At 40.6% G+C, this 27,441-nt stretch overlaps 1 protein-coding gene across 1 annotated transcript in view; it reads right to left on the bottom strand.

Annotated features, from left to right (window-relative positions):
• Positions 1–27,441, bottom strand: part of LOC123778074 (uncharacterized) — a 316,222-nt gene that overhangs the window by 236,074 nt on the left and 52,707 nt on the right. Inside the window, exon 4 of the mRNA XM_087869408.1 lies at positions 15,677–15,779. Coding sequence (XP_087725534.1) covers positions 15,677–15,779 — 103 coding nt within the window. The remainder of the gene's footprint in view (positions 1–15,676; positions 15,780–27,441) is intronic.

The following is a 27,441-nucleotide window of genomic DNA, read 5'->3' on the forward strand; positions in this document are numbered from 1 at the left end:
AAAAATTACTATATTTTTCAAAACAAAAATTTAGTAAGAGGAGTGACATTTTTTTATATTTTGAAAAATCTATTTAATGTTGGGCCTGCAACTCAGTTGCATTTTCTCAAGATAGCCATCATACCTTGGTTTGCAGCAGTGCTTAATGCATACATTTTTCACACAAATTAATAATAAAAAGACTTATACTCAAGGCTCAGGATCTAATAGAACTATTAATTTTTACTACTATGTCAAGGACATTTATAAGTGAAGCTGGCATTTTTTTTTTAAGATTTTATTTATTTATCTATTGAGAGAGAGCATGAGCAGGGAGAGGGGCAGAGGAAGAGAGAGAGAATCTCAAGCAGACTTCATGTTCAATGTGGAGCCTGATGTGGGGCCTGATCCCACAACACTGAGATCATGACTTGAGCTGAAATCAAGAGTCAAATGCTTAACTGACTTAGCCATCCAGGTGCCCCTGGCATTCTTCTTTTTAAACACAAGTGAAGAGCAGTGAAGAATAGAGTGACCACTGTGTAGTTTTGGTGCCACTGCCTTGATTCATGCTAAGTGCAAGTTTTACCATGTTGTTTTAGCTTTATTATAAACAGTTCTGACTTTAGTTTGATTATGAAAATAGTTTTGAACTCACAGATCCCCTTCAAGGGTCCCAGGGATTCCCCAGGATTGGTTTTCCACACTTTGAGAACGTACTGGCCTACCCTATTCTCATTAATACAGTATTTTACATACCTGCTTAATAAGCTTTCCATCACCCAGGGCAGTGCTACTCAAAGTCGTTCCAGTTGAACTGGTGCCAGTCCACAACCCACAACGATACGTAGAAATTGAGAGTGAGCATTTAGAAATGTTAACAGAGCAGTGCCTGTGTGCCTCAGTCAGTTAAGTGTCTGCCTTCAGCTCAGGTCATGATCTTGGGGTCATGAGGTCAAGCCCCATCTTGGACTCCATGCTGAACGTGGAGCCTGCTTAAGATTCACTCTCTCCCTCTCCCTTTCCCCCTCCCCCACCCTGCTCATGCACTCACTCTCTCTCTAAAAAAATTAAAATAAAATAAAAATTTATAAATCTTTTCTTTCTTTCATCAACATTGTGTGGTTTTCAGCATACAAGCCCTGAACATGTTTTATTAGACTTACACCTAAGTATTTTATTTTGAAGAGGTTATAAATGGTATTATAGTTTTAATTTCAGTGCCCACATGTTCACTACTAGTATACAGAAACACGATTTATTTTAATGTTTATTTTTTATCTTGCAACCTTGCTGATTCACTTATTAGTTCCAGAAGGGTTGTTTTGTTTTGTTTTGTTTTGTTTTGTTTTGTTTTGTTTTGTTTTTGGTGGGATTCCTTGGAAATATCTACATAGACAATCACTGTCATCTTCAAATAGGGACCTATTTGACTTCTTCTTTTCCAACCTGTATGCCTTTTCTTTCTTTGCCCTGCCATTGCACTGGCTAGAATTCTTCAGCATTATGTCAGTTTTTAGTTTGATTCCATTGTGATTGGAGAACATGCTTTGTATTATTTCAGCTCTTTTAAGTTTGTTGAGGTATGTTTTATGGCCAAGGACATGTTCTACCTTGGAATATGTACTATGGGCACTTGAAAAGAATGTGGAGTCTGCTATTGTTAAAAGGAGTGTTCTGTAAATGTTAATTAGATCCCACTGATTGATGTTATTGAGCTTTTCTACATCCCTGTTGATTTTCTTTCTAGTTGTTCTATCAATTGTTAAAAGAGAAATATTAAAGATGCCAACTATAAATAAGAATTTGTCTATTGCTCCCTTCTTTTCAGTTTTTACTTCACATATTTTGCAGCTCTTTTGTTTGGTGCTTACACTTTTAAGACTGCTATGTCTTTTGTGGATTAGTTCTTTTGTCATTAATGTCTTTTGTCATAACGGCCTTCTCTGTCTGTGGTAATTTTCTTTGCTCTGAAGTTTATTTTGTCTGGTATTGATATAGTGACTTCTGCCTTTCATTGATTAATATTTGTATTTTCCCATTCTTTTACTTCAACCTGCCTATATTGTTATTTTGAAGTGAGGTTCTTACAGGTGGCATATAATTGAGTCACGTTTTTAAATCTACTCTGCCAATATCTTTCTTTTAATTACTGTATTTAGATCACTTACATTTAGTGTAATTATTGATATCTTAGGACTTAAGTCTTCTTTATTTGTCGCTTCTTGTTTTTTTTTTCTCAGTTTTTGTTTCTCTGTTTTCTTTTTCTTGTCTTCCTGTGTGTTGAGAATTTTAGAATTCCATTTATGTAGTGTTTTTTTTAGTGTATATCTCTTTGTATAGCTTTTTAGAGGTTGTTCTTATTATTATGGTACATATACATAACTTACCACAGTCTACCGGTGTCACAATTTTACCAGTTTAAGTGAAGTATAGAAACCTTACCTACATTTTATGTTTCTTTACTTACTAACAAACAATTTGTAATTGTTTTAAGTAGTTCCTGTACAAATGTTTTAGAGCCACATCCAACAGTGTTATAATTTTTGCTTCAACTGTCAAACATGATTTAGAAAACTCAAGAGGAAAAGGAAAGTATGTATTTCCCATATTTTTGTTTATTGGGTTCTTTCTTCCTTCCTGGTGTTCCAAGATTCTTTTAACATGACTTTTCTGTTTAGATAACTCCCTTTAGTCATTATTTTAGGGCAGGTCTGTTGACTATAAATTCTTTTAGTTTTTCTTCATCTGAAAATGTCTGATTTCTCCTTCATTTATCAAGGATATTTTCACTGGTATAGGATTCTGAATCACCAGCTATTTTCTTCAGTACTTTAAAAATATTGTGTCACATCTTTCTGAGTTCCTGATTAGAAATCTACTGTCATTTAAATCCTATTTCCCCTATAGATAAGTTGTCATTTTTCTCTGGCTGTTTTCAAGATTTTTTCCTATGTCTTCAGTTGTCAGAAGCTTAACTATGATACATTTTGGCATAAATTTCTTTCAGTTTACGCTTCTGGGAGTTGATTCAGCTTCCTGAATCTGTACGTCTACGCCTTTTGCCAAATTAAGGAGGTTTCAGCCATTATTTCTTCAAGCACTTTTTAAAACTCCATCCTCTTTTTCTTCTTCTTTTGGGCCTTTGATGACATGAATACTAGATCTTGTGTTATAGTCCTACAGGTCCTTGAGGTTCTGTTCATATTTTTCAGTCCATTTTATCTCTGTAATTTCTATTCTATCTTCTAGTTCAGTTATTCTTTTTTTCTGTCCCCTCTATTCTGCTGCTAGCCCATTCACTGAGCTTTTTATTTCAGTTACTGTTTTAAAATTCCATTATTTCCATTTGGTTCTTCTTTAGGTCTTCTGATTTTTTGCTAAGCCTTTCCATTTTTTACACTTGTTTCAAGCATTGTTTACAATTGCTTGTTGAAGCATTTTATCACGGCTACTTCAAAGCCTTTGTCAGATAATTCCAACATCTCTGTCATTTCAGTGTTGGTATCTATCAATTGTCTTTTTCATTCAGTTTGAGACTTTCCTGGTTCTTGGTTTGATGAGTAATTTTCAACTGAAAGCTGAACATTTTCATATTATGTTATGAGGCTTCGGATCTTATTTAAACCTTTCATTTTATGGATTTTTCTGATACCACTTTGAAAGCAAAAGAGGGCATGCCACCTCATTCCTTCCAGACAGAGGTGTGAACGCAGGTTCCCCACTTGGTCTTTGCTGACATCCAAATGGTGTTTTCCTCATTACTGCAGGGGATGGGAGTTCCTGCTTCATGTGGTCTCCATGGGCACCTTGGTGGGAGCTGCCTTGTAACCCCCAAGCAATGGTAATGTTGTGGTTCTACCTAGGTCTCCCGTGGCTGCCCCAGAAGGGAAAGGGAGAGGCACTCCTTTATCCTGGGTAAGGGTTAAAGTCTAGACTCTCCACATGGTCTCTGTTGATACACAAGATGAGGATGGGAGAACTTGCTGGCACAGATGAAGTCCCAACTTCCTAATCAGCATTCTCTGAGAACATCCATGGTGAGAGCTGGGGTACCTTGCTAGATTCTCAAAAAAGTAGAAGTCTAGGCTTCCCGCTCAGCCTTTGCTGGTGTGGTTGGGAGTGGGGCCATAGTTTCTGTGGCTACAGTAGAGCAGTTATTATCTAAAGTGTTATTTCTTGTTAGGTTGCTCTTTTCCTGGTGCTTTGACTAGTGAGATCAGGCTTTTACTGAGGTGCTTTTTTTTGGTCTGCTCCATTAGCATCCTGGCTGACTGGCTTCTATAGCTCCAAGTCCAGAATATGAAGTGAAAATTAAACCAAGTGAGTTCACCAACATGTTGTTCCCTGATCCCTAACCAGTCTGCCTTCTCTCTGCCTTTCAGAGTCTTATGTTTGTTTTATGTGCAACATCCAGGAGTTTTAGTTTTACTTAGCAGGAAAAATAGGAAAAAGTACATCTAGTCTGTCTTCCCCAACAGAAAATCTTAAACTAGTTTTTAGGGGGGAAAGTTAGTCAAGAAAAAATTGTCACTCTTGGGGCGCCTGGGTGGCACAGCGGTTAAGCGTCTGCCTTCAGCTCAGGGCGTGATCCCAGCGTTCTGGGATCAAGTCCCACATCAGGCTCCTCCGTTATGAGCCTGCTTCTTCCTCTCCCACTCCCCCTGCTTGTGTTCCCTCTCTCGCTGGCTGTCTCTATCTCTGTCAAATAAATAAATAAAATCTTTAAAAAAAAAAAAAAAAGAAAAAATTGTCACTCTTATCCTCTCTCCTTTCCTACCTTCTTTCTCACTAAATTTACAAGTGTTAACAATCCTTCCACTTTTCTCCACACTTATTTAAACAATTACAAACCACACACACACACACTGAGTTTTTCTCATGGTTTTTGCCAGAACAAAATCATGTTATATAAGTTCCTATGCAACCTGCTATTTTCATTAATAATACATAATGAGCATCCTTTCAGGTCAATAGTCATAGATCTAACTCACACTTTTTATTAGCTACTTAATATTCCATAACATGGAAGGGCCACACTTAATTAAGTTGTTCTTAATTTTATTGCCTCAACAAATAATTTTATTTATGTAGGCTAGATTACTAAAAGTGGGGCAGATCAAAACAAACAATATGTGTATTTTTAAGTTGAATAAATATGGCATAGCTATGGTCCCAAAATGACTCTGATGATTCACATTTCCACCAATGATATATGAGAATACATGTTTCTTCCATCATCCTTTCCAGCTCTAGGCATTTCCGCTCATTTTTAATTTTTGCCAGTCTGCCAGGGGTAAAATAGTATCTTCTTTTGATTAATATATATCTATTGGCCACTTGGATGATCCCATTCATGCCTTTTCCTATTTTTCTGTTGGGTGTTAGTATATTGCTCATCAGTTTGTGACAGCTCATTGTACAGTTTTATCTGTCATATGTATTACAAATATGTTTTCTCTGTCTAACTCCAACCTATTGCCAGAGCATTTTGTGAACATTTTCCTTATCACACTTACCACGTCTCACTGTCCTTTGCTGACAATTGCTGTCTCTGCAGAGGCTATGTCCCTGAAGCTAAGGATCATTTGCTAAACTCTGTAGCCCCAGTCCTAGGCAGCAATTTGTGCATAGTAGGTGTTCAAAGGGTGCTTAAATTGATTGTGGAATTTCCATCTCAATAAAAAGGTCCCTTCGTGTTCCCTTTCCTTTGTGCCATCTGAGTGACGCATTAATTACAGATGCTCCATCAAATGTCAAACTAACCTCAACAATTACAACTTGAAGCAAAGAGCCCAGCCAAAATGACAGGACCCTCATCCCCAGGACTGAGCTGTGGACACAGGGAAGGACAAGAAAATTGTACCATCTGCTTGAATTTAGATAAAAGGACTCGGCTCATACAGGACATTGCATGAGAGGGGAGAGAATGTGCTTATTTGCTATTCCGGGTTATGAAGCCTATTTTCATGTTATGTGTCATTTATGGAACAATCTGATGTTACAGATGGCTTGAAGCTTTTATGCTGCAAGAAGAGGGAGTGAGATAGAGGAGGAAGTCATTTCTCCTCAGTCTTATGGACTGTCCCCCAGTCCAGCAAACTGGGGAGCCTCACGGTCAGCCAAAGCCACCAAAATAAAGCGTGACAGAGCGGGGGCTGGATAGTGGATGAAAACAGAAGGTAGGGGTGTGTGGGGGACAAGAAGTGGAGGAAGGCATGGGGGAAATAGAGGGTAAAAGTGTTTAAGGGACAGAATGGACAGCAGTATCTGGTGAGCCCCCAGAGGTAGAAGAAAGAACTCAGTCCTGGATTTTAAACCAATGTTAGTTCTAGTCTTGCCTGTGTTACTTACTTACGCCCACCCTCACCCCGTGCTCTCCAAACTAACTGGTCACCTTAATGGCACACACAGCTGCAGGCACCAGCCCCTCCTCCATCCTACATCTCTGTAGTGTTGCCATGGAAAATCTCCCTGTGTTCCAGTCCACACCAGGTTGCTTTTGTGTGCTTGATGCTGTTACTGAGTTGAAGTTTTCTGCTAACCTGGCCTCTTAGATGCAACAAGATTTATCCCTAGTTCCACAGGTCACCCTAATTTACCTGAGATTAAAAGACTAGTTTTTCCCTGATTCCATTTCCATAGCTGATCCTTGCTTCTGAGACCCTGATGCTAGAAAAGTCCAGATGTCTACATCATGCTGCTAGTCCCAGACAGGTCATGTCTGGCCATGCCAGGGCATTTTCCACTGGCCTAATTAAACGCTCTCAGAAAACAGGGTCATGTTGTCCTCATATGTCAGCCCCTGCAATAACCATGTGACCTGAGTGTGATAGATGAAGGAGGAATGTGATTAACAGTGTGTGTATTACGTTGTATTAGATTAGCATGAATGTGATTAGTACCTCATTGGAAAGAAAAACGAAAAAGATACCACTCACAATATATACTACCCAGGAAAACTTTTAATTACAAATGTGAAAGAACTATATAACGAAAATACCAAAAGACAAAAAATAAAACCTAAGTTAATTGAAATACATGCCATTCTCCTAATTAGGAAAAGTCACTGTTTTAAAGAGATGCCATTCATCCCTGCTATGGAGTGAACATGTGTGCCCCCTACCCCCAATTCATATGTTGAAGCCTTAATCTCCAATGTGAAGGCATCTGGAGGCGGGGTCTTTGGGAGCTAATTAGGGTTAGTTGATGTCATAATGAAATTAATGCTCTTTGGAAGAGAGGAAGAGACGTAAGAGCTCTCTTTTTCTCTCCGCCATGTGAGGATATAGCAAGAAAGTGAGTATCTACAAGCTAGAAAGGGGGTCCTCACCAGAACCTGACCTTGTTGGACTTCCAGCCTCCAGAACTATGAAAAATAGATTTCCGTTGTTTAAGCCACCCCAATCTCAGGCATTTTGTTAAAGCAGCTCAAGGTGATTAAGACATTCCCTGACTCCCTATGAAATTGTCCACAGTTACAATGAGTTCCAATATTTTTGGAACTTAGTAACTTGAAAAGAAACACATACCTAAGAACAACTAAGAAAATCTTGAAATATAAGAATAATGACAAGGGGTCACATATCACAATATATTATGAAACTACAATAATAAAACAGTGTGATATTAGTCCAGGAATAGGCCAATGGATTAACAGAATACAATTTGAATGTCCAGAAATAAAGAGACCAGAGTTCAGTATATGATAAAGATGGAATTTCTCATTGGTGAGAGCAAGAGGGGGTTATTCAATAAATGGTGTTGTGGTATGATTGTCTATTCATTCAGGGAAAAAATAAATTAAATTCCAACCCTATACCAGACACAAAAATCAATTGCAATGGAATTAAAAACTAAATGGAAAAAATAAACACTAAAGGTACCATAACACATTTACTTATTACAACAGCCCTAAAAGATATATATTTGATCCCCATTTTGAAGATGTAGGAATTCAGGCTCAGAGAGATAAAGTGGCTTACCTAAGGTCACACAAAGTCACACACCAGCAGTTCATAGAGGATGACAGACACTTTGTTCTCATAATGTCCTTATTAGGTGAATTTACCTTATAGTTTTCTTTCAAGCTAGCCCATAAATCTTATCAAATGACCTCCACCTCCAGGACAGAGCCCAGGCAAAGAACCTGGTGAGCCTTAAGTTAAAAAAGACCTCCAGTCTTGGGGAACCTGGGTGGCTCAGTCGGTTAAGCTCCCAAATCTTGATTTCGGCTTAGGTCATGATCTCAGGGGCATGAGATCAAGCCCTGCATGGGGCTCCCCGCTCAGCAGGGAGTCTGCTTGAGATTCTCTCCCTCTCCCTCTGCTCCTCCCCACCATCCTATCTCTCTCTCTCTCTAAAATAAAACAAAATAAATAAGTCTTTAAAAAAAAAAGATTTTCTGGTTTCACAACCTGGGTCCTCCCCATGAGGGTCACACATTCCCTGAACAGATGCCATGCGGGAGCCCACTGGGGAAATGTGAATCAGAATTAGTGGTCTTCTGGTGCTTTAACATCATGGTTTAGTGACTGGGAGAGACTGCCCTGGGGAAAGATGAGCAGGTACCTCCTGAAGAGACTGGAGAGGACCTGCCTATCAGCTCACTTTTTAGCCAAGAGTTTCTCCCAAGGAGATAGAGGCTCAGCCATTTCATATTCCTCCCCCACCATGTCCCAGGACTGAGAGGAGCTCACAGATGGCAGGGGGGCAAGAGACACAGCATTCAGCACCCAATGTGTTCAGTGCTGTACTAGGGTCTTCACAGAGCACTGCAGAGCAAAGGGGTGCACAACTGACCTCTACCCACACTGACCTCTACCACCTTCCATTTACCTCTAGTCACATCCAACTCCCCACATCCCCCATTCCCTCACATGGTCTATAGCATCTCTGAGTCTAAGTCCTTGCCTCCCCCAGTCCTTCCAGCCTTCCTATTTCCCCAGTCCTTCCTAATTGCCTGACTCTCTTAGACACTCCCAGTCCCAGATTTCCTCAGTGTGCCCCATACACACAGTTTGCCCACGCTACTCCCATGTGTTCCACATCCACAATGGTCCCCTCATGTCTCTTCCATCTTCCTATTTCAAGAAGGGAGGGCCCGTTTGGGAAGGGCTTAGAAGGATATGTGGGAGTCTCCCAGGGAGAAGAGCAGGAAATAGAATTCCAGGCAAAACTGATGTGGGGAGAGCAGTGAGGTATGGACAGCAAACTTTCAGAGTAGCCTGAGTGAAGTGTGCATAGACATGGAGGCTTGAGGGTGGACACCCACAAGTTTGAAGGATCCAATATTTATGCTAAAAAGAAAAGTTGGGCTTAATCCAGTAAGAAATGGATATTCATTGAAAAGAAGGTTCTTGAAGGCACAAGCCCTCTTTTCTCCCAGAGTTATAGGTTACAATGGAAATCCATACATGGCCTCTTGTCTTAAAAACCCTTATGATGTCAAGAGTCCAAGACCCTCAACTTCAGGTTACTTCAAGTGATACTGGTTATGTGAAATGCGTAAGGCTGGCACGACCTAGTTATCTCTATTTTTGTGGTAAATCTGGAGAGCCATAACTGTCAGTCAGTACCTTACATGATGCTTTCTAGATACTGTTGCTGGCTTCAGACCCTTCCTCCTGGCTCCTTCCTAAGGCTAATGAGGGACTCAGATTCTGCCTCTGCTTAGGACAACAAACACTGATCAATGACAAACACTGCTCTCATATCCTGACACTTTGATCCCGTAGACACTTAAACTCTGACATATATTTGAGAGCTTTGCAAACAATATTCCTCTCTCTCAATTGGCTTTTTTTTTTTTTAAGATTTTATTTATTTATTTGAGACAGAGAGAGAGAGCACAAACGGGGAGTGGGGCAGAGGGAAAGGAAGAGCATGAAGCAGACTCCCCACTGAGCAGGGAGTCTGCTTAACCAAGTGATCCACCCAGGCACCTCCCTCTCTCTCAATCAATCAATCTCTCTTCCTCTTTTTTTTTTTTTAATCTTTGTCTCTTCACACACACATGCATATAAAAATTTTTACAATTTCCCATGAATAAGAAACAAATATAAAGCATCATTATTTTAATTCAATTTGCAATGAGTTGATTTGTAAATTATTGGCATAAATAGTAAATGATAAATAAAATTGATAACAGCTAAAATTGCACAGAACAGACCCTGTTATTGACTACAAATTGATAGGAGAATCAAACTTTCTTTTAAATATTTTATTTATTTATTTTTGATAGAAAAAGAGAGCACAAGCAGGAGGAGTGGCAGGCAGAGGCAGAGGGAGAAACAGGCTCCCCGCGGAGCAAGGAGCCTGATGTGGGACTCAATCCCAGGACCCTGGTATCATGACCTCAGCCAAAGGCAGTCGCTTAGCCGACTGAGCCACCCAGGTACCCCTAAAATAAAATTTTTAAAAAATTAACTCAGGGCACCTGGATGGCTGAGAAACTTCTTTAAAGAAACTTCTTCTATTTCCTGCTCTCCTCCTCAAAATCAACTCCAACCAGCTCCTACTCCCTGTTTCCTATGCACACACTGGTGCCCACATGCACATGCATACTCCCCCCCCCCCACCATTACATGGGAATCTGCAAAGCTCTGCCCTTGTCCCTTTGCCCTGACCATTCCTCTTCCTGAATGCCCCCTCTCTCATCCCCACCCGAAAAATATTCACGTGTCCTTCACGACCCAGATCAAATGTCATTTCTTCTATGAATTTTCTATTGGTTTTTCCGTCATGCTTTTAGAGCTTTTATTCATATTTTATCACCTCATATTATAAAGTTTGTTGCTATTTCCTTCTTAACTGAGTTCCTTGAGGATCTTTCTCCTTGAGTCCTCAGTGCCTGGCACCCAGTAGACAGTCAGTAAATGTTTATTCAGGCCAGAGTTACTAATGACATCGAAATTAGGATAAATCTTCCCTCTAAAGAGATTCATTAGTGTAATCTGGCCTGTTTTGCAGAGAGAATTAGATTGTACTGCCTTTGAATAGAAACAATTCTGGTTGGTAAGAGATGTTCAGATGAAATGCCAATTTAATGCTAAGAGAAAGGTTCTGGAACATTCCACAGAGCTGTGCAGATGTTCACTTGCAAAGGTTTGCAACTGTTGTGTTTGCAAGTTGTCTAAATCAGCAGAGATTCTCTTACTGATACAGCCAAGGGGATCAGAGGACTACCCACACCGCAGCCACAGAAGGCCTGGGGAATTACACCACACTGACATCCAGAATGGTTTGATGCTGGGAGAGGCATCCTATTTCAGCTTACCATTGTGGCAAGATAATTTACTCAGATATTAACAAGTTGAAGAAGACAAGAACAATAGTGTATTTTGTGCTTTGGAATCTGAACATTCCCCTGTCTGAGAAGGTAGCCAGGCCTTTGTTTTCTGTCTTCAAAGGGTTTTCAGAGCAGAGAGTCAAAGTTCCTGAAAGGCAGCATCCTTCCCTGACTTTTGTGAAATCCTGAGATCACCAACATGATTCTAGGCATACTGGTGGAGGGAGATTGGTAAGTGCCCAAAGAAGGTGAGTAGAAGGAGGAAACACAGAGAGGACAGAGATTCCACTACAAAAAGAAAGAGATGGGATCCTGAGTTGTAGGATTATTAACCTACAGAGCCCAGAAGACTTGGCCGGATTTTTTGGGAAATGACTATGTGGTGCACCCAGGATGGCTGGGCCCTGGTCACACCCAGACTTCCAGCTCCAGTGAAAATTTTCATGCCCAGGCACAGGATGGAAGTTGAGTTTCCCAATCTCAAGGCACCCTATAGACTTATTACATGTAAAGAGGATAGGCTAAAACCAGAAGAGACCTCCCCAAATATTTAACTCCATCTAAAACCCCACACACACTTCCAGGGTGGGTCAGAAGAGTAGAGTGACTCCCAATAAAGATATTATGGAGTCTCCCATTGGCTAGGAAGGTTGTTGGTTCTGAACAGAATTTAAGGAGATAAAGAGAAGTGACATTTCTTGCATAACCTTGATCGTGGCTGTGAATTCACTGGCTGCATCCTAAGAATGCCCTGCTGGAGAACACGGGAACATGTGGAACCTGACCACTTACGCAGGACATGTTCTCCCTAACAAGACTGCCCCTGCAACTCCTCAAGGCCTTGCAATCACATCTTTGCTTCCTAGTGGCCTGGAAGCTATTGGATCAATGTCAAGTTTACCTTGGTGTGTTGCAACTAGACTCATATCAAAATCCTCATGTTTCACAACCAGCATTGAGATCTACTGAACTCATTGGATACTACTACTATTTAAAGTTCCAAAGCTTCTTTTTTTTTCATTTTTCATAAATTTCTCATTTTCATAAAGTAGTTCATTTAGTCAATAAACAGGTATTTAATACTTTCTATGGGTCAGGCACTGTGCTAGGTACTGAGGATACACTAGGGAGTAGCTATTCCTAAATAATGACACTTTCTACTATATTCTTATGGGGACTGAATTAATAGCTAGCTCCCTGAAAACTATATACCATTATGACTTTATAGCAAGAAAGGAAAAGGAGGGAGCTCCTGTTAGTCCAGATGTTTTAAGTGTCTCACATGCCCAGGACAATGGCAGCAAGCTCCTCTGAGGTGGGTGACCTCTGAAACCATGGTAGAGAGTTAGAGAGAACACCTGTATGTATCTCAGCACATGACATCACCATCCCCCTGGTTCTGGGACTCTCCAGGGTGGTGACACGTGATTAGAAGAATACCCTGGAGAGCTGTGAAGAAATATCAGTGTCCAAGCCCTACCCCAGACCAATTAATCAGAATCTGAGAATTTCCCAGATTCATGAATACATTAAACAAGTTCCCAAGTGATTCCAAAGACTGATGCTTGGATCCCAGTCCCAGGGATTCTGATTTAATTCACTGGTATTTGGCTTGATCAGGAATTTTAAAAGCTCTCCTGTTAGACTAAAATGTGGTCCCTGGACCAACGCTATCTCCTGGGAAACTATTAAAAGTGCAAATTCTCAAGCCCCACACGCAGACATACTGAATCAGAAACTCTAGAGGTGGTGTCTGGCAATCTGTGTCCTAACAAGCCTTCAGGATGATTCTGGAATGTGCTGGAGTTCGAGAACCATTGCTAATAGTTGTCCAAGCCAGAAACCTGGGAGTGATCTTTGATTCTTCCCATTCATTCCCTCCCCATAATCACCAAGCATATCTATTCTATCTCAAAATAGATCTCAAATTCCTCTCCATTGCCTCCCTCCTCATCCAGATGGCCATCATCTCTTACCTGGGCTTCTGTGACAACCTCCCAAAGCAGTTCTCAACATTGGCTGCACACTGATGCCTGGGCCCCTCTTTTAAAAAATTCAAAATTATAAATATAAAATTAGATACAAAAGTAAATAAAAAATTATGCGGTATCTGAGAGGCTCAGTAGGTTAAGCGCCCGACTCTTGATTTCAGCTCACGTCATGATCTCAAGGTTGTGAGACTAAGTCCCATGTCAGGCTCCACGTTGGGCATGGAGTCTGCTTGAGATTCTCTCTCTGCCTCTCCTTGGCCTCTCCTACCTTCCTCCCTTCTTTCTCTCTAAAAAAAAAGGTAAATACAAAATTAAGATACAAAAGCACCTGTCAAACTCACAGAATAGTACATTCCCAAAATAGGTAAATTAAAAAATTCTAAAAAAAAGCAAAAATAAGTGTGTGGCACAGAAGTGCTCAATAAATGTTATATTGCATTACTGCCTCCAAAGCAGAATGTAAATATGTATTAAGAATGAGTAAAAAAAAAATTAGTTATAAATTTTTTTAATCCAGAAAAAAATATTATAATATTTATATTTCTTTCCTTACATATTTTGGTATATATTCTGATTGCCTCTTCAATATGATAACAATTTCATAACATGATTTTCAATGGGAAGAAGAGAAAAATAATTCAGTTTTTCCTCATATGGTAAATTAAAAAAAAAAATTTTAAGTAGGCTCCATACCCAGTGTGGAGCCCAACATGCGGCTTGAACTCATGACCCTAAGATCCAGACCTGAGCTGAAATCAAAAGTCAGAGGCTTAACTGGCAGAGCCACCCAGGTGCCACCAAAATTTTTAATTATTTCTTTAAGCTTCATAATTTATTATCAGTATGTTGAGAAAATTTAAAAAAAAAAACCAAGTTGTCCTATCTTGGAAAACCCCTATTACGTTGTTTCACACATGAGCTGTAAGATTTGGAAGACTCTTCTGCAGAAGAGCTTTTTAGCTATGCACACTGCAAACTTTGCTTCTCAACCCCTGTCCATATAATTCTGGTACTGGGTACTGCAGGACCCATTCCAAATATTCATTCGACCCTGGCCCTGCACTGTCATACCATATCACCCCATCAGCTTTTACAGCAGACAGCAGAGGTATACCCGAAAGCCATTTCTATCATGGGATTGTGAGCAATAATTCAGCCATATGCATAGGTGACTGCAGACTACATAAAGTTATTTCATTAACCTCAAACTAAAATCTATCCCCAACTTAGTCATAGAAAATTACCTGCAGTCCCTCCAAAGCTACTCAACATGAAGGACATGCAGTGGTGGGGAAGAGAAAGTCAGAGTGAATAGAGGACATCAGTCTTAATGGATTGTACTTAAATATTTTACTTATAAATTTTATAAGGGGGTGCATGCAAGTATGGGACTTTAAAGCTTCAAACTTCATTCACTTCATGGTATAGAAATAAAATAGCAAGTTCACGGTCTGATGGAAATGGGTACTATTATTTTGTATATCCACCACCTTTCCCCCCTTCTTTGGACAACAAAACCCCTCTTGCCAGACAACAAAATATTCTTCTGAGTCAGACATGGGCAGTTCTAGTATACCCCATCACCTTGATGGGTTCAGGGGTGGGCACTTAATATGAAAAAGGCCAATGAGTGTCTTCTCTGGAGTTTGATACATGAATCTGGGAGAATGATATACTTGCCACCTCTATGATTGTGGGCTATAAGGTTAACGTAAACTAGAGCTAGAACTTCAGTGGTACAAAATGCTAAAAGACAAAAACAAAAACAAAAAACCACCTTCTTTTTTTAAAGGAAGGGAGGAAAGAGGGAGGAAGGAAGGAAAGAATAAAAAGACAAAAAAGAGAAGGAAGAAGAAGAGGAAGGAGAAGAGGGAAAGAGGGGGAGGAGAGGAGGCAGCAGACGGCAAAGACAGATGACAGAGGAACTTGACATAAATTCAGCTTCTATATCCAACATGGTCTTCTCAATTACGTGATTCAGGGAATTCCCTTTCTGCTTAAACAAGCTTGACTGGAGTATCTGTCCCTTGCTTGCAGGAGAAAGGGTCCCGACCAATTCAGAGTGTGTTGCAAGGGGATTTGACCTAGTCTACCTATTTTATGGAGCCAGGAGAGTGTGCCCTCAGCCCCCCTTATGCTGAGCCTACGAGGGACAGGGAGAGTGGGCAGTAACCTCCAAATCATTTTAGTTTCTGAGTAACCCAAAAATGCCTGTTTGGCTTCAGAGTCGAGGACAAGTTCCTATAGATTTAATGAGATTTTTGCTCCCTTTGAAAGGAAGAAAGCCTGTGACAGTCCAGGAGTTTTTTCCTCTCCATATGTAAAGTCCAAAGACGTTTTACTAGACTGAGAAGTAGGAGAGAGGATTTGCACCCTCCAAAGGTCAGGTATTTGGTTCAACATGATCTAACCCTACCTGAGGGTCCAGCCTCCAATCCTCAGGAACTGGGAAGTCTTGATCCTGAAGCTGATATCAGACTGTGCTCCACGCCAAGGACAGAGGATCATGAAAATGGCCCCTACCACAGAAATAAAAATGACATGTACTTTACAATATCCCTGTACTATTCACAGAGAGAGCTCTCCTACAATGTATTCTCTTATAAACCTAATAGCCTTATAGATAGCTCAAGTATTTAATTTGCATATATATAGCTATTGTATACAGATTTTTTCCCCCAAGAAATGAATGGCCAAGAATTATACTTCCTAGTCATTTTTCCTGTGACACAGTTTGAATTTCTTATCCCCATTTTATTGATAAGAAATTGAAGGTACAAAGAATAACAAAACCAAAAATATAAGCAAGTCCAATATGAGACAGAGAGATTATCTGGCCTGGCATGAGAATCGTTCAGAACCTGGGATAATTCTTGGTCACAATCACATTTCACAGAATTTTATTTTTTAAAAATAAATTTCAGGGATGCCTGGGTGGCTCAATTGGTTAAGTGTCTGCCTTCAGCTCAGGTCATAATGCTAGGGTCCTTGCTCAGCAGGGAGCCTGCTTCTCCCTCTGCCTGCTGCTCCCCCTGCTTGTGCGTGTGCTCTCTCTCTCTGGCAAATAAATAAAATATATATAAATAAATAAATAAATAAATAAATAAATAAATAAATAAATAAATAAATAAATAAATAAATTTCAAATGTGGAAAAGAGTTTGTGGTTCAACATGGCAGCCCAAGTATCCCCAACCCTCCCCCATCCCATTCCTTCCAAGAGGTCTTAGAAGAGAGGATATACCAAAGAAATATACTCAGTAATGACTTCATCAAGAGGATGGAAAAACTGAAAATACAATAAAGGAACTTTTTTTTGGGGGGGGGCACAAGCGGCAATCAGAAACTCCAGGCTTAAAAAAATGAAAAGAAAGTCATGGTCTAAATATGAAAGTAATTAAATGTGTCACGATTTTAAGCAACTGATATAAGAATATAAAAATCTTTTAACCTTGATGCTTTGACATTCTTACTTGAATGACCCAAGGGTTGTGGCCTTATATCCATAGAAAAGAAAACGTAATTCTAGCTCAATCCTTGGTCCAGGAGTAAAGAATAATCACATCATTGTAATAACGAGGACACCTGTTTGTATTCAACTTTACTGTCAACCTAATGGCAAAGAACAACTTGACTGTGTCTGAAGAACAAAATGTAGCTGTAACCATCTTGGCAATGTAAAATAAAAGGTAGTCCTCAGAAAAGGGGAGTTAGAAGGGTAAGCTGAGACAAAAGAAACAATGAGACAGTAAGGTCCTCATCTTACAAAGAATGTAGAAAAATAACATTGACAAAATAAGAAATGGGAAGAGAGGAATAGCATTTAAACTATATTATATAAAGGTATAAATATAATTTTTTTAAGATCTAAAAACAAACATACCAACTATTGGGAGAATAAGACAGAAGGAAAAGTGTTCATGTACCCGAATTAAATCTTCATCTTTTATAGAAAAAAAAAGAAATAAAAATTGCTTGCAGTAAATAAACAAAAAAATAGTGATGTGAGTATATTCGACCCTTGAGCAACGTAGGTTTGAACTCCATGGGTCCACTTATATGTGGATTTTTTTCAATAAATACAGAACAGTACTGTAAGTGTATTTTTCTCTTCCTTATGATTTTCTTAGTAACATTTTCTTTTCTCTAGCTTACTTTATTGTAGAATACAGTGTAGAATACATATAACATACACATATGTGTTGACTGTTCTTATAAGTTGTTGGTAAGGCTTTCCATCAACAGTAGGCTATTAATAGTTAAGTATTCGGGGAGTCAAAAGTTATATGCAGATTTTCAACTGCACAGGGGTTCCATGCCCCTAACTCTCTGCATTGTTCAAGGCAACTGTACTGTTTAGAGTCTAGTGGAAACAAACAGAAATAGTTAAAAAGAAGGTCTCTGGAGAGAAGAGTACATGCAGATGAAAGGTGGTTGCTTTTTGTCAATAAATGCTTCTGGATTATATGACTTGTTACCATGTGGATCTATTCATGTGATAAAATTTTTTTTTTTGAATTTTAATAGATAAAATTCTGGAAATGGATTCTCTGAATCAATGACAATGTTATGACAATATCTTTTGATGGTGTTAAAAAAGAATGGATCTGATTTAATAGTGCCCTAGGGAGCAATGGTATCCCCCACAATTCAATTCTGTAAACATTTATTGAGTAAATAGATTCTCTGTGACAGGACCTCTGCTAAGCCATAGGGAGGATAAAAAGATGAATCAGACATGGTTCCTGCCTCCGGGAGCTTACAGGAAAGTAAGAGGAAAACACGAGCACACAAGATAAGGTTGAATGTACTAAAGGCCTATAGTTCCATCAAAACCCAGTGGGGGCTGGGAGGAATGGGTGGCTATGGGATTTCATATGAGGCAGTGAGGAAGTGTGGCTCACACTGCCAGTGCCCCACCCATATCCCCTTCAGTCTCTCTACCCCAGTAAATATGACAGCATCACACTGAGAACACCTGTGACTCTTCACATAAGGGTGAAGAGGACCTACACAGAAATATAATTATTTAGAGTGACCCTGAACCACAGCATCTCAGGACCACTGGCAGGTTAATAGAGAAATTCCCTGACCACAAGATAATGGTCTTTTTAAATAAAATACCTCCTGAGTGAAGACCTTTAACAATGGATAAAATCTGGGCAAGCAAAGATCAAGGAGAAGGAAACTGCAAACAGAAAGAGTAGCAGGAGCAGAGAACAGAAACATAAACACAGCTTTGCTTCTCTATGGGATTTTACACAGCCTCTGAATTTCTCTTTTGAAGGATTCATCTGGCAGTCTTATAATTATTTGGTTCATGCCTGTCTTCCCCACTTGGGTGAGCTCATGAAACTAAGCATTAGCTTATCTACTAACTACATCCCCAGTAATACCCGACATCTAGAAGATGTTCAACAAGTTGATGGAATAAGAAATCCCAAAACAAGGAGTGGAGAGGGGAGAGACAGGATGGTAGCCTCATGTACAAGCTTACTCTTTGCCCTGAAAAGCAACCCTCCTACCCGCAGAAATGGCGACCGACTGGCATCTTATAAGAGGCCCCCTCCCCTGTGAACCTTTGCCTGCAGGCATTTCTCCATGTACCACCTCACCTGTGCCCACAACCTGTTTCTGTCTGCCCTGGATCCACTTCTTGCTTTCCACCCATCTCTTCCCATTTGCTACATCAGCCGTTTCCTGGCTTCTGGACTCACCTGTGATCTGCACTCAGATACGTCCATTTGATCAAAAAATGTTAATTGAGTACTTATTGTATGCCAGACACTGGGACATGATGAAGAACTACACGTACATAATTTCTGCCCCCTCTGAACTTACACTCTCCTGTGGTAAGCAGATAATTGTGCTCAAAAAAATATCACAGACTGTATTTGAGTGATAGGAAGGAAATGAAAAAGATGTTATGAGGTAGAATAATAGTTGATCTAAATTAGCCCCATGTTGCCAGGGGAGGAAGGGAATTATAAAAGACTTTTCTGGGGAAATGACATTTAAGCTGGGAGGAAATGTTTGAGAGATAAGGCTGGAGAACTTGGACCAAATCATTAAATCATTCAAGGCCTTACAGACGGTCGTATTAAGTTTTGCTATAGAAATACCAATAGCTTACAATAGCAACCTATTTCTAACTCGTGTGATATGCCCATTGTGAGTCTTGTCTCCACATTGCCTTCATGCCTGATGGATCAGCCTTTATCAGGGCCAATGCCACTCTCATAAAAGAGGGAAAAGGTAGAAATGAGGAGCCATATATATGGTTCTTAAGCTCCTGCTTAAAAGTAACATACATCATGTTGGCCCGTGTTTCATTAGCTGAAGTCACGTGGCTACTTTTGTGTTCCACAGGGTAGGACTATATAATCCCCCTACAAGACACATGACCAAACCTAACATTGGGGAGGCAGGGAAGTAGAACCCTTTGCTAGGGAGGGACATCACATACTTTGAACACAAATATAATGTCCTACACAGATCTTATCTTCAGAGCAATGGAAAGCCATTGAAGGGTCTTTAGCAGTAATACGATATATATATATATATATATATATATATATATATATATATATATATATATATATATATATTTATTTTTTTTTTTTTTAAATCACTCTGGCTACAGTGTGGAGACGGTTTGGAGACAGTCAAAAGTGGATGTTAGTTGGGGCGCCTGCGTATCTTGGTCAGTTGAGTGTTGGACTCAGTTTTGGCTCAGGTCATGATCTCAGGGTCCTAAGAATGATCCCTGAGTTGAGCTCCGCAATCAGTGGGGAGTCTGCTTGAGATTCTCTCTCTCTCCCTCTGCCTGTGCCCCTTCTCCACTCACACACACACATGTGCACTCTCTCTCTCTCCCTCTCTCTAAAATACATACATACATACATACATACATATATAAATACATAAATAAAAATCTTTTTAAAAAGTGGATGTTGGTTGGTTAGGACAGTGGTAAAGGTGGGAGAACATGCTAGGTTACATTAGGGCGATGGCAGTGGAAGGAGACATAAGTAGGTGAGTTAGAGAACATTTTTATGAGATGAAATCTACAGGACCTGATTATTTGTTGTGTATGGACAGTGAGGAAGAGAAGGAATAAAAATAAAGCCCAGATTTGACTCTCTCTATCTTCACATCATAGTTACCCACTCATTCCTAGACACGCTCTTCCTTCACTAAATACTCCATATCCTACTAAACCATCTTCCTCTCCATTCCAAATGCTGCCACCATCCAGAGTGACTTCAGTATGTATTTGAGCAACCCATCCACTACCTATACCTTTCAAATTTTGTGCCTTTTCAACTCCATGGCCTTCCCCTCTGCTTCTCTTTGCCTATCTTATCCTATGACCATACCTTAGACCATGTCATCATCCAACAAGAAATGCCATGCTCTAAAATCTTAAATCCTATAATTTTTCTTTGGCAACAGCTGATAATCATATTGGCTTGTTTTTGTTTTTGTGTTTGTTCAATCCTTAATCTTCTTTACTAATGTCTGACTTTTTCACCCACCTGGGAAAATTCCAACCCTGGATCACTCCAACAGCTACCTCCCATGTATCTACACTAGGCTGTGAGCCCTGTTGGAAGAGAACACGTAATCACAAAGAATGAAATCTTTGCAAAATATTGGTTGGAAAACTCAATGGGACCCTTTCTGCTGCTCTGAGTATCTTCTAAGCTTCTACTAGTTAGTCTCTTGAACTTTCTCATTCACCTCTTCTCTGCATACCCTTGGGTTAAGACCTCACCTTCTACTTCCCAGAGAAAGTAGAAATGCTATATGACCGCCCCTTCCCAGAGCTCCTTCAAAGGGAAATTACCCCTCACAGTTCCTGTGGTGAGGGGAAGGCCAAGACTCAACTCACATGAGTCCATCCACTGTCCAGTCAAACTCAGATTGACTAGCCAAAGGCCAATATTGGCCATTGTAAGCCAATTTGTAAGCCTGGCTCAGAAAAGTATCGATCTCCTGAATCTGGAATTGAGAAACCAAAGCAGCTGAATGAACGTCACCTGGGTAGCCAGTATGATTCGCAAGTACCCAGAAGATACTATCAAGTAGAAACAAAATGTAAATAGAAAGAGCAGTTGGCGGAGAAAGGAAAATGAAGCAGAGGAAGAGGGAGAAGACAGAAATTCCCTGCCATTCATTAGAGAGGGAAAATCAGTTCTCTGTTCCAAATTCTGTAAGGCTAGCTCTCCTTTGGTTCCTTGGGTTCCTAAGATTTTTCATATATTCTGTTGCAGACCTTGTTATTTCCCTATCCACACTGCCTTCTCCTTTTGTCCCCCTGAATAACACAATTATGATTTTGTTTGGAGGACAATATGCCCAATTAAATATACTTGCCTCTCCAAACCCTCTTGCAGACGGATGGTCACGTGACTTGGTCTGACCAATGAGATATAAGTGGTAGTCTATCGCTGATGCCTTCTAGGAAAAAATTTTTATTAAAAAAAAAGTCTCAACTGACATGCACCTTTTACCATTCCTTCCTGCCAAGAGATCAGGCATGATGATCTCTTGGTTATATGATGTTTACTTGGGTGTGTGCATATGTCCAAACTCATCAGACTGTATATGTTAAACATGTGCAGTTTTTTTGTACATCAATTATACTTCTGTATAATCATATATACAGATGTATATCTGTATACACAGTAAACATCATATAACCAAGAGTGCAAAAGCTACATGCCAAGTGTGGTGAATCAGGTAGCTAGAAAGAGCTTAAATTCCTTACTGTTTCCTTAAGTAGCTGTATCATCCTTGAACTGCCTATCTCTAGATTCTCAATATTTGAGAAATATGTGACCCCTGTTAGATGAAACACTTACACTTGGATTTCTGCATGCAATTCTAGCTGATATACACCCCTGCACAAGCTTGAGTAGATCACCGTTCCTTGTACCCACAACAGCCGCTACTGATAAAACAAAACATCAGATAGAACTTTCTTCTCCTAGTTGCCAACTCACCTACAAAATACATGCATCCACATCATCCGAAAGAAGGAGGCCCTACCTGCTAATAAGTCCTCACACATTCTAGACCCTGTGACTTCTCAAGAACCCTGCTCTGCCTGTGTGCCTGGGTGGCTCAGTTGGTTAAGCATCCAACTCCTGATTTCAGCTCAAGTCATGATCTCAGGATCATGAGGTTGAGCCCTGAGACAGGCTCCGTGCTGAGAGTGGAGCCTCTCTAAGATTCTCTCTGTACTTCTCCCTCTGCCCCTCCCTCTTGCTCCCTCTCTCTCAAAAACAAAACAAAATTAAAAAAACAAAAACAAACAAAAACAACAACAAAAAAACCCCTGCTCTGTCATTCACCCCCTTTCCTCCTTACCTTAAACCTCCCTCTTTGCTCTGGCCCCTGCCTATCCGTATTAAGCCTGCACAACTCTCTCTCATTTAAAATAAATCCTGGTGCCCTCAATCCCATCTCTTCTTCTTGCCCCCACGCTGTATTTCTTGTCTTCTTCAAAGCTCTATTGGGAATTATCTTTACTCTCAACTCCTGTGTCATTTCCTTTCATTCACTTCTGAAAAGCAACTTCATCCCCACCACTTCACTGAAAAATGCTTTTCTAAAAACAGAAGTATAATTGATGTACAAAAAAACTGCACATGTTTAACATATACAGTCTGATGAGTTTGGACATATGCACACACCCACGAAGCCATCACCGCAGTCGAGGCAATACATGTATTTGTCACCCCCAAGAGTTTCCTTATGTCCCTTTGATTGTTTTTGTCTTTTGTTCTCATTGTGTGTGTGTGTGCGCGTGTGTGTGTGGTAAGAACACTGTGCATGAGACCAACCTTCTTAGCAAATTTTTAAGTGTGCAATACAGTATTGCTGACTCCAGGCACTATGCAACATAACAGCTCTCTGGAACTAATTCATCTTGCATTTAAAGAAAACTCTTGAGGTCTCCAAGAACAGAACACATTCTACACCCCAGCCACCCAACTTACTTGCTGTTTACATAGATGCCATATCATTCCTCACCCCCAGGCCTTGGCACAGACCCTCCCTGGGAAGAAATGCTCACTCCACACCCCGTCTCACCCCACATTTACTGGGCTGTCTTGAACGTGCCCTTAATGTCTTAACTCAGACATCACATTTTCCTAGAAGCCCTTCCTAAAACACCTTCATCTTTTTCGTTCCCAATTAAGTACTCTGTGCCTCAGTTCCCTCAACTACATAATGGGAATATGAATAGAACTTACCCTAGAGAATGTTGTGAAAATTAAATGAGTTAATATCTATAAATGCCTAGGACCCTTGGCTAGCACATAGCAAGCACTATATAAGTGTTTATTCAATGAGAAAATGGACAATTCACTTGTTGAAATTACTTATGTCGGACAATTACCACACTATGTGGAAACTGCCTGTTTGTCTTCACTTCTAAACTAGTGGTTCTCAAATCTGGCTTTACAGGGGTGTATCACTTGGGAACCTTTAAAAACATTCTGATCCTGGAGTGCCTGGGTGGCTCAGTCCATTAAGCATCTGCCTTCAGCTCAGGTCATGATCTCAGGGTTCTGGGATCGAGCCCTGTGTCAGGCTTTCTGCTCAGTGGGGAACCTGCTTCTCCTTCTCCCTCTGCCTTCCTCTCTGCCTACTTGTGCTCTCTCTGTCAAATAAATAAATAAAATCTTAAAAAAAAATTCTGGTCCCTAAACCATATCCAGACCAATTAAGTCTCTGTAAAGATGGTGCTGGTCATAAGTTTTGTTTTGTTTTGTTTTGTTTTGTTTTGTTTTGTTTTGTTTTGTTTTGTTTAGAGAGAGAGAGTGGGCATAAGCCTGTGGGCCAGGGTAGGGTGAGGGGAGGAAGAGCAGAGAGAGAGAGGGAGGAAGAGAATCTTAAGTAGACTCCTTGTGAAGCCCTTGTGGGGCTTGATCTCATGACCCTGAGATCAAGACTTGGATGCTTAACTGACTGAGCCACCCAGGTGCTCTCTCATATTTCACACACACCCACACACACACACATACATACACACAACTCTATTGTGTGACCAAGTGAAAGCCACAACTCTAAACCCATTAATTCTAATCCCTAGCTGCACAATAAATCATCTGAAGAGTTTTTAAAAAACTGATACCCAGGCCCTACTCCAGACCGCACTCAGAATTTCTGGAGGTGAGGTCAGACATCAGAATTTAATTATAAAGCTCCTGCATGATACACAGTAAGGTATAAGAACCATGGGTTGGCAAACTACAGCTCATAGGCCAAATCTCGCCTGCCATCTATTTTTATAGAGAAAGATTTATTGAGACACAGCCACACTCATTTACATATGTCTATGGCTGCTTCCATACTACAAAGGAAAAGTTGTACAGAAACTCTATGGCCCAGAAGCCCAAAGCAGTTGCCCAAGACCCTTGTTTCAACATTATACCCATATTACCGAGTTTGGTGTGTGTTGAGCCTTTGAAAAATTAGTTGTCCATGTTAATATCCACCCCTTCTCCCCTCTAAACTAACTGCCAAGATTCTCTTTTTTCTTTTTGCCTTAGCTTTATGGTTTAACACAATAAATTCAGCAAGTCTTGGAGACAATGCCCTTCGCAGGATGTTTCACTAGCTCAAAGACACTTCATCAAAACAAAGCTCATTTTACTTTTCCACCAGTGAGTGGCTGCAAGCAAAGACTGCTCTCCACTTCTCCAATAAGCAGTGGTCCTCTGGGAGACTTGACATTCTCCATTTAATTACCAGTAACACAGTTAGATTATTTCCCCTGGGCGTTACCCCATCGCAGCTGGGAAAGCCACTCACGCTATGGGAGGGTGGGGTGTGCTCCCTGCGACACTGCTGCCCACACCCACCCTCAAAAACAGTCAAAACAGAGGGAACTTAACTCTCAGCCTTCCTCTTAGCTGCTCCTGTCAATTCATTTTCTCAAAAAAACAAGACCAAAAAATGTTTCAGCTCATTTGGCTCCAGGTTACTTCAAAAGCATGAGCCTCTTTTCAGCCTGAGGTTAGATACCAAAGAAACAGCTGCAAATTTAAAATAAGGTAGTGTACCTGCTTCGGGTCTTTCCAAACCTTGTCAGGAATGCAAGATCACAGTGAATTTGGGAGGAGATACAGAACCTCTGGGCCACGGGGAAAGAAATTGGTCAGAATCATGGGTTATAACCTTCCGATGTCCCGTTCCCTCCTTGGAGGTTCAGCCGATGAAAACAGCCCCTTTCACAGCATGGTGTGATTTTATTTCTATTAATCTCCCTCAGCTGCCAGGGAGATCCCACCCCTAGTTCTTGGGATGCTCCCAGACCATTATTCAACTACCAACTCACTCTGGCTCCTTAGGAGGATTAGTTGTTACACAGTATAATTTAGTTTCTGCAAAACAGGACTAATTTCCTCTTGTCTGTCTGCATGGCAGTGCTCTGAGGGGGAAATTCAGGGAGATGTAGAATTCAATGATACTGCCAAAGTCCACCAAATCCAGTACCCCTGCCTCCCCCCGCCCCCTCCCCCTGGCCAAGTTGTATCACTCCAGGATCAGAGGATTTTACGGCCATTGCTCGTTTTCTAAAGGAGGAAACTAAGTGACATAAGTCACTTAGGTGATGGTATTTCCAACAGCTTATGTGACATCTCCCCTTGTATAGCTAATAGGTTTGTCAAATCTAGCATGTCTAGTTTCTCATATTATCCCCAACCTCCTTCCCCTCCATGTAAACATGGAGCTCCAGCGTCCACGTGCCCAGTTGCTTAGGTTGTGCACAACCTGAGGGTCATGCCTGGTTCCTCTCTTTCATCCAAGCCCCACATCCAATCCATGAGTAAGGGTGGTCACCTCTGCCTTCCTAACACTCTGCCACTCCCCTAAACTATGCCACCATCTCCATTCACCCAGAATACTTAGTGCTGCTAATACAAAAATTTCAACTTCTACTCTTGATTCTCCTACAATGTATTTTCCATTCAGCAGTCACAGTTAATCTTCTGAAATGTAAATCTCATCAAGACATTCCACTGCTTCAAGTCATCTAATGGATTCTCTCTCACTTAAAATAAAATTCAATCTCCTTTCCTTGGCCTCTTAGTCCTCTAGGCAGAGATCAGGGTTTCTCAACCATGGACATCTGGGGTTGGATAATTCTTTCAGCGGGGGCTGTCCCGTGCCCTGTAGGATGTTTGCATGCCAGCAATATACCCCCACCCTAAATGGTGATTCTGCCTCTCAATCCAACTTACCAAACTCATCTGAAGCCACCTGCAACCTCTAATGCTTACCCTACCCTGATTCACCATGCTCCGACCCCACTGACCTGCTTTCAGGTTTGTTCCCAAATTTACATTTGCTGCTCCTTTGCCTGGAAGGTCCTTCTACCAGATTTGCACATGGCCAACTCCCTCCTGCCAACCAGGGCTCAATTCAAGTCTTCACCTCCTCAAAAAGACCTTCCCAAACATTCTGCCCAAGCAGCCCACCTCCATCTGCCCACCCATCCTTTATTCTCTATCATTGCTCAGTTTTATTTCCTTCACACCCATTAGTACCTGAAATTATCCTATTCATTTATTTGCTTCTATCCTGTGGGCTTTTCCTGGACTATAAGCTCTAGGAGACTTCATCCACCTGCTCCTTCTTGCTTCCCCAATGCCTATCTAGGGATTGCGTATAGTAGGCATTCAGTAAGTCATTGTTGAAGGACTCAATGAGTGGGTCAGTAAGACTAGAACTCATGTCTGCGAGGGCTTTATACAGGATTTCCTCCAAGGCCCCAGTGCAACTGGATCCATTTCAAGAAAGTGATGATCTATCATGAGAATACAGGCTTCCTGAGTTTAAATCCCAGATCTGCCATTCATCAGCTGCATGACCCTGGGCAAGCTGCTACACTCTCTCACCCTCTGTTTTCTGGTCTGTAAAATGGGAATAAGAATGGTCTCTTCCTCCTAGGATTGTTGCAAAGATTAAGTGAGATAATAAACACATAATACACAGTGGTATTTTATATTTAAACACAAAAACAGAGTTAAGTCCTGTGTGTTTGGTGTTTGTGGCTATGATATATTGTTTCACCGATCAAGAACTTTTCAGGAGAAGGTGACAACCACTGCAAGATGCAAAATTCCAGTGCCTCCTCATCTATCTACCCTGAGAGGAGAAG

Source organism: Ursus americanus, chromosome 2 (assembly GCF_024610735.1).
Source record: "Ursus americanus isolate L20-20 chromosome 2, mUrsAme1.1.p, whole genome shotgun sequence".
Lineage (NCBI taxonomy): Eukaryota > Metazoa > Chordata > Mammalia > Carnivora > Ursidae > Ursus > Ursus americanus.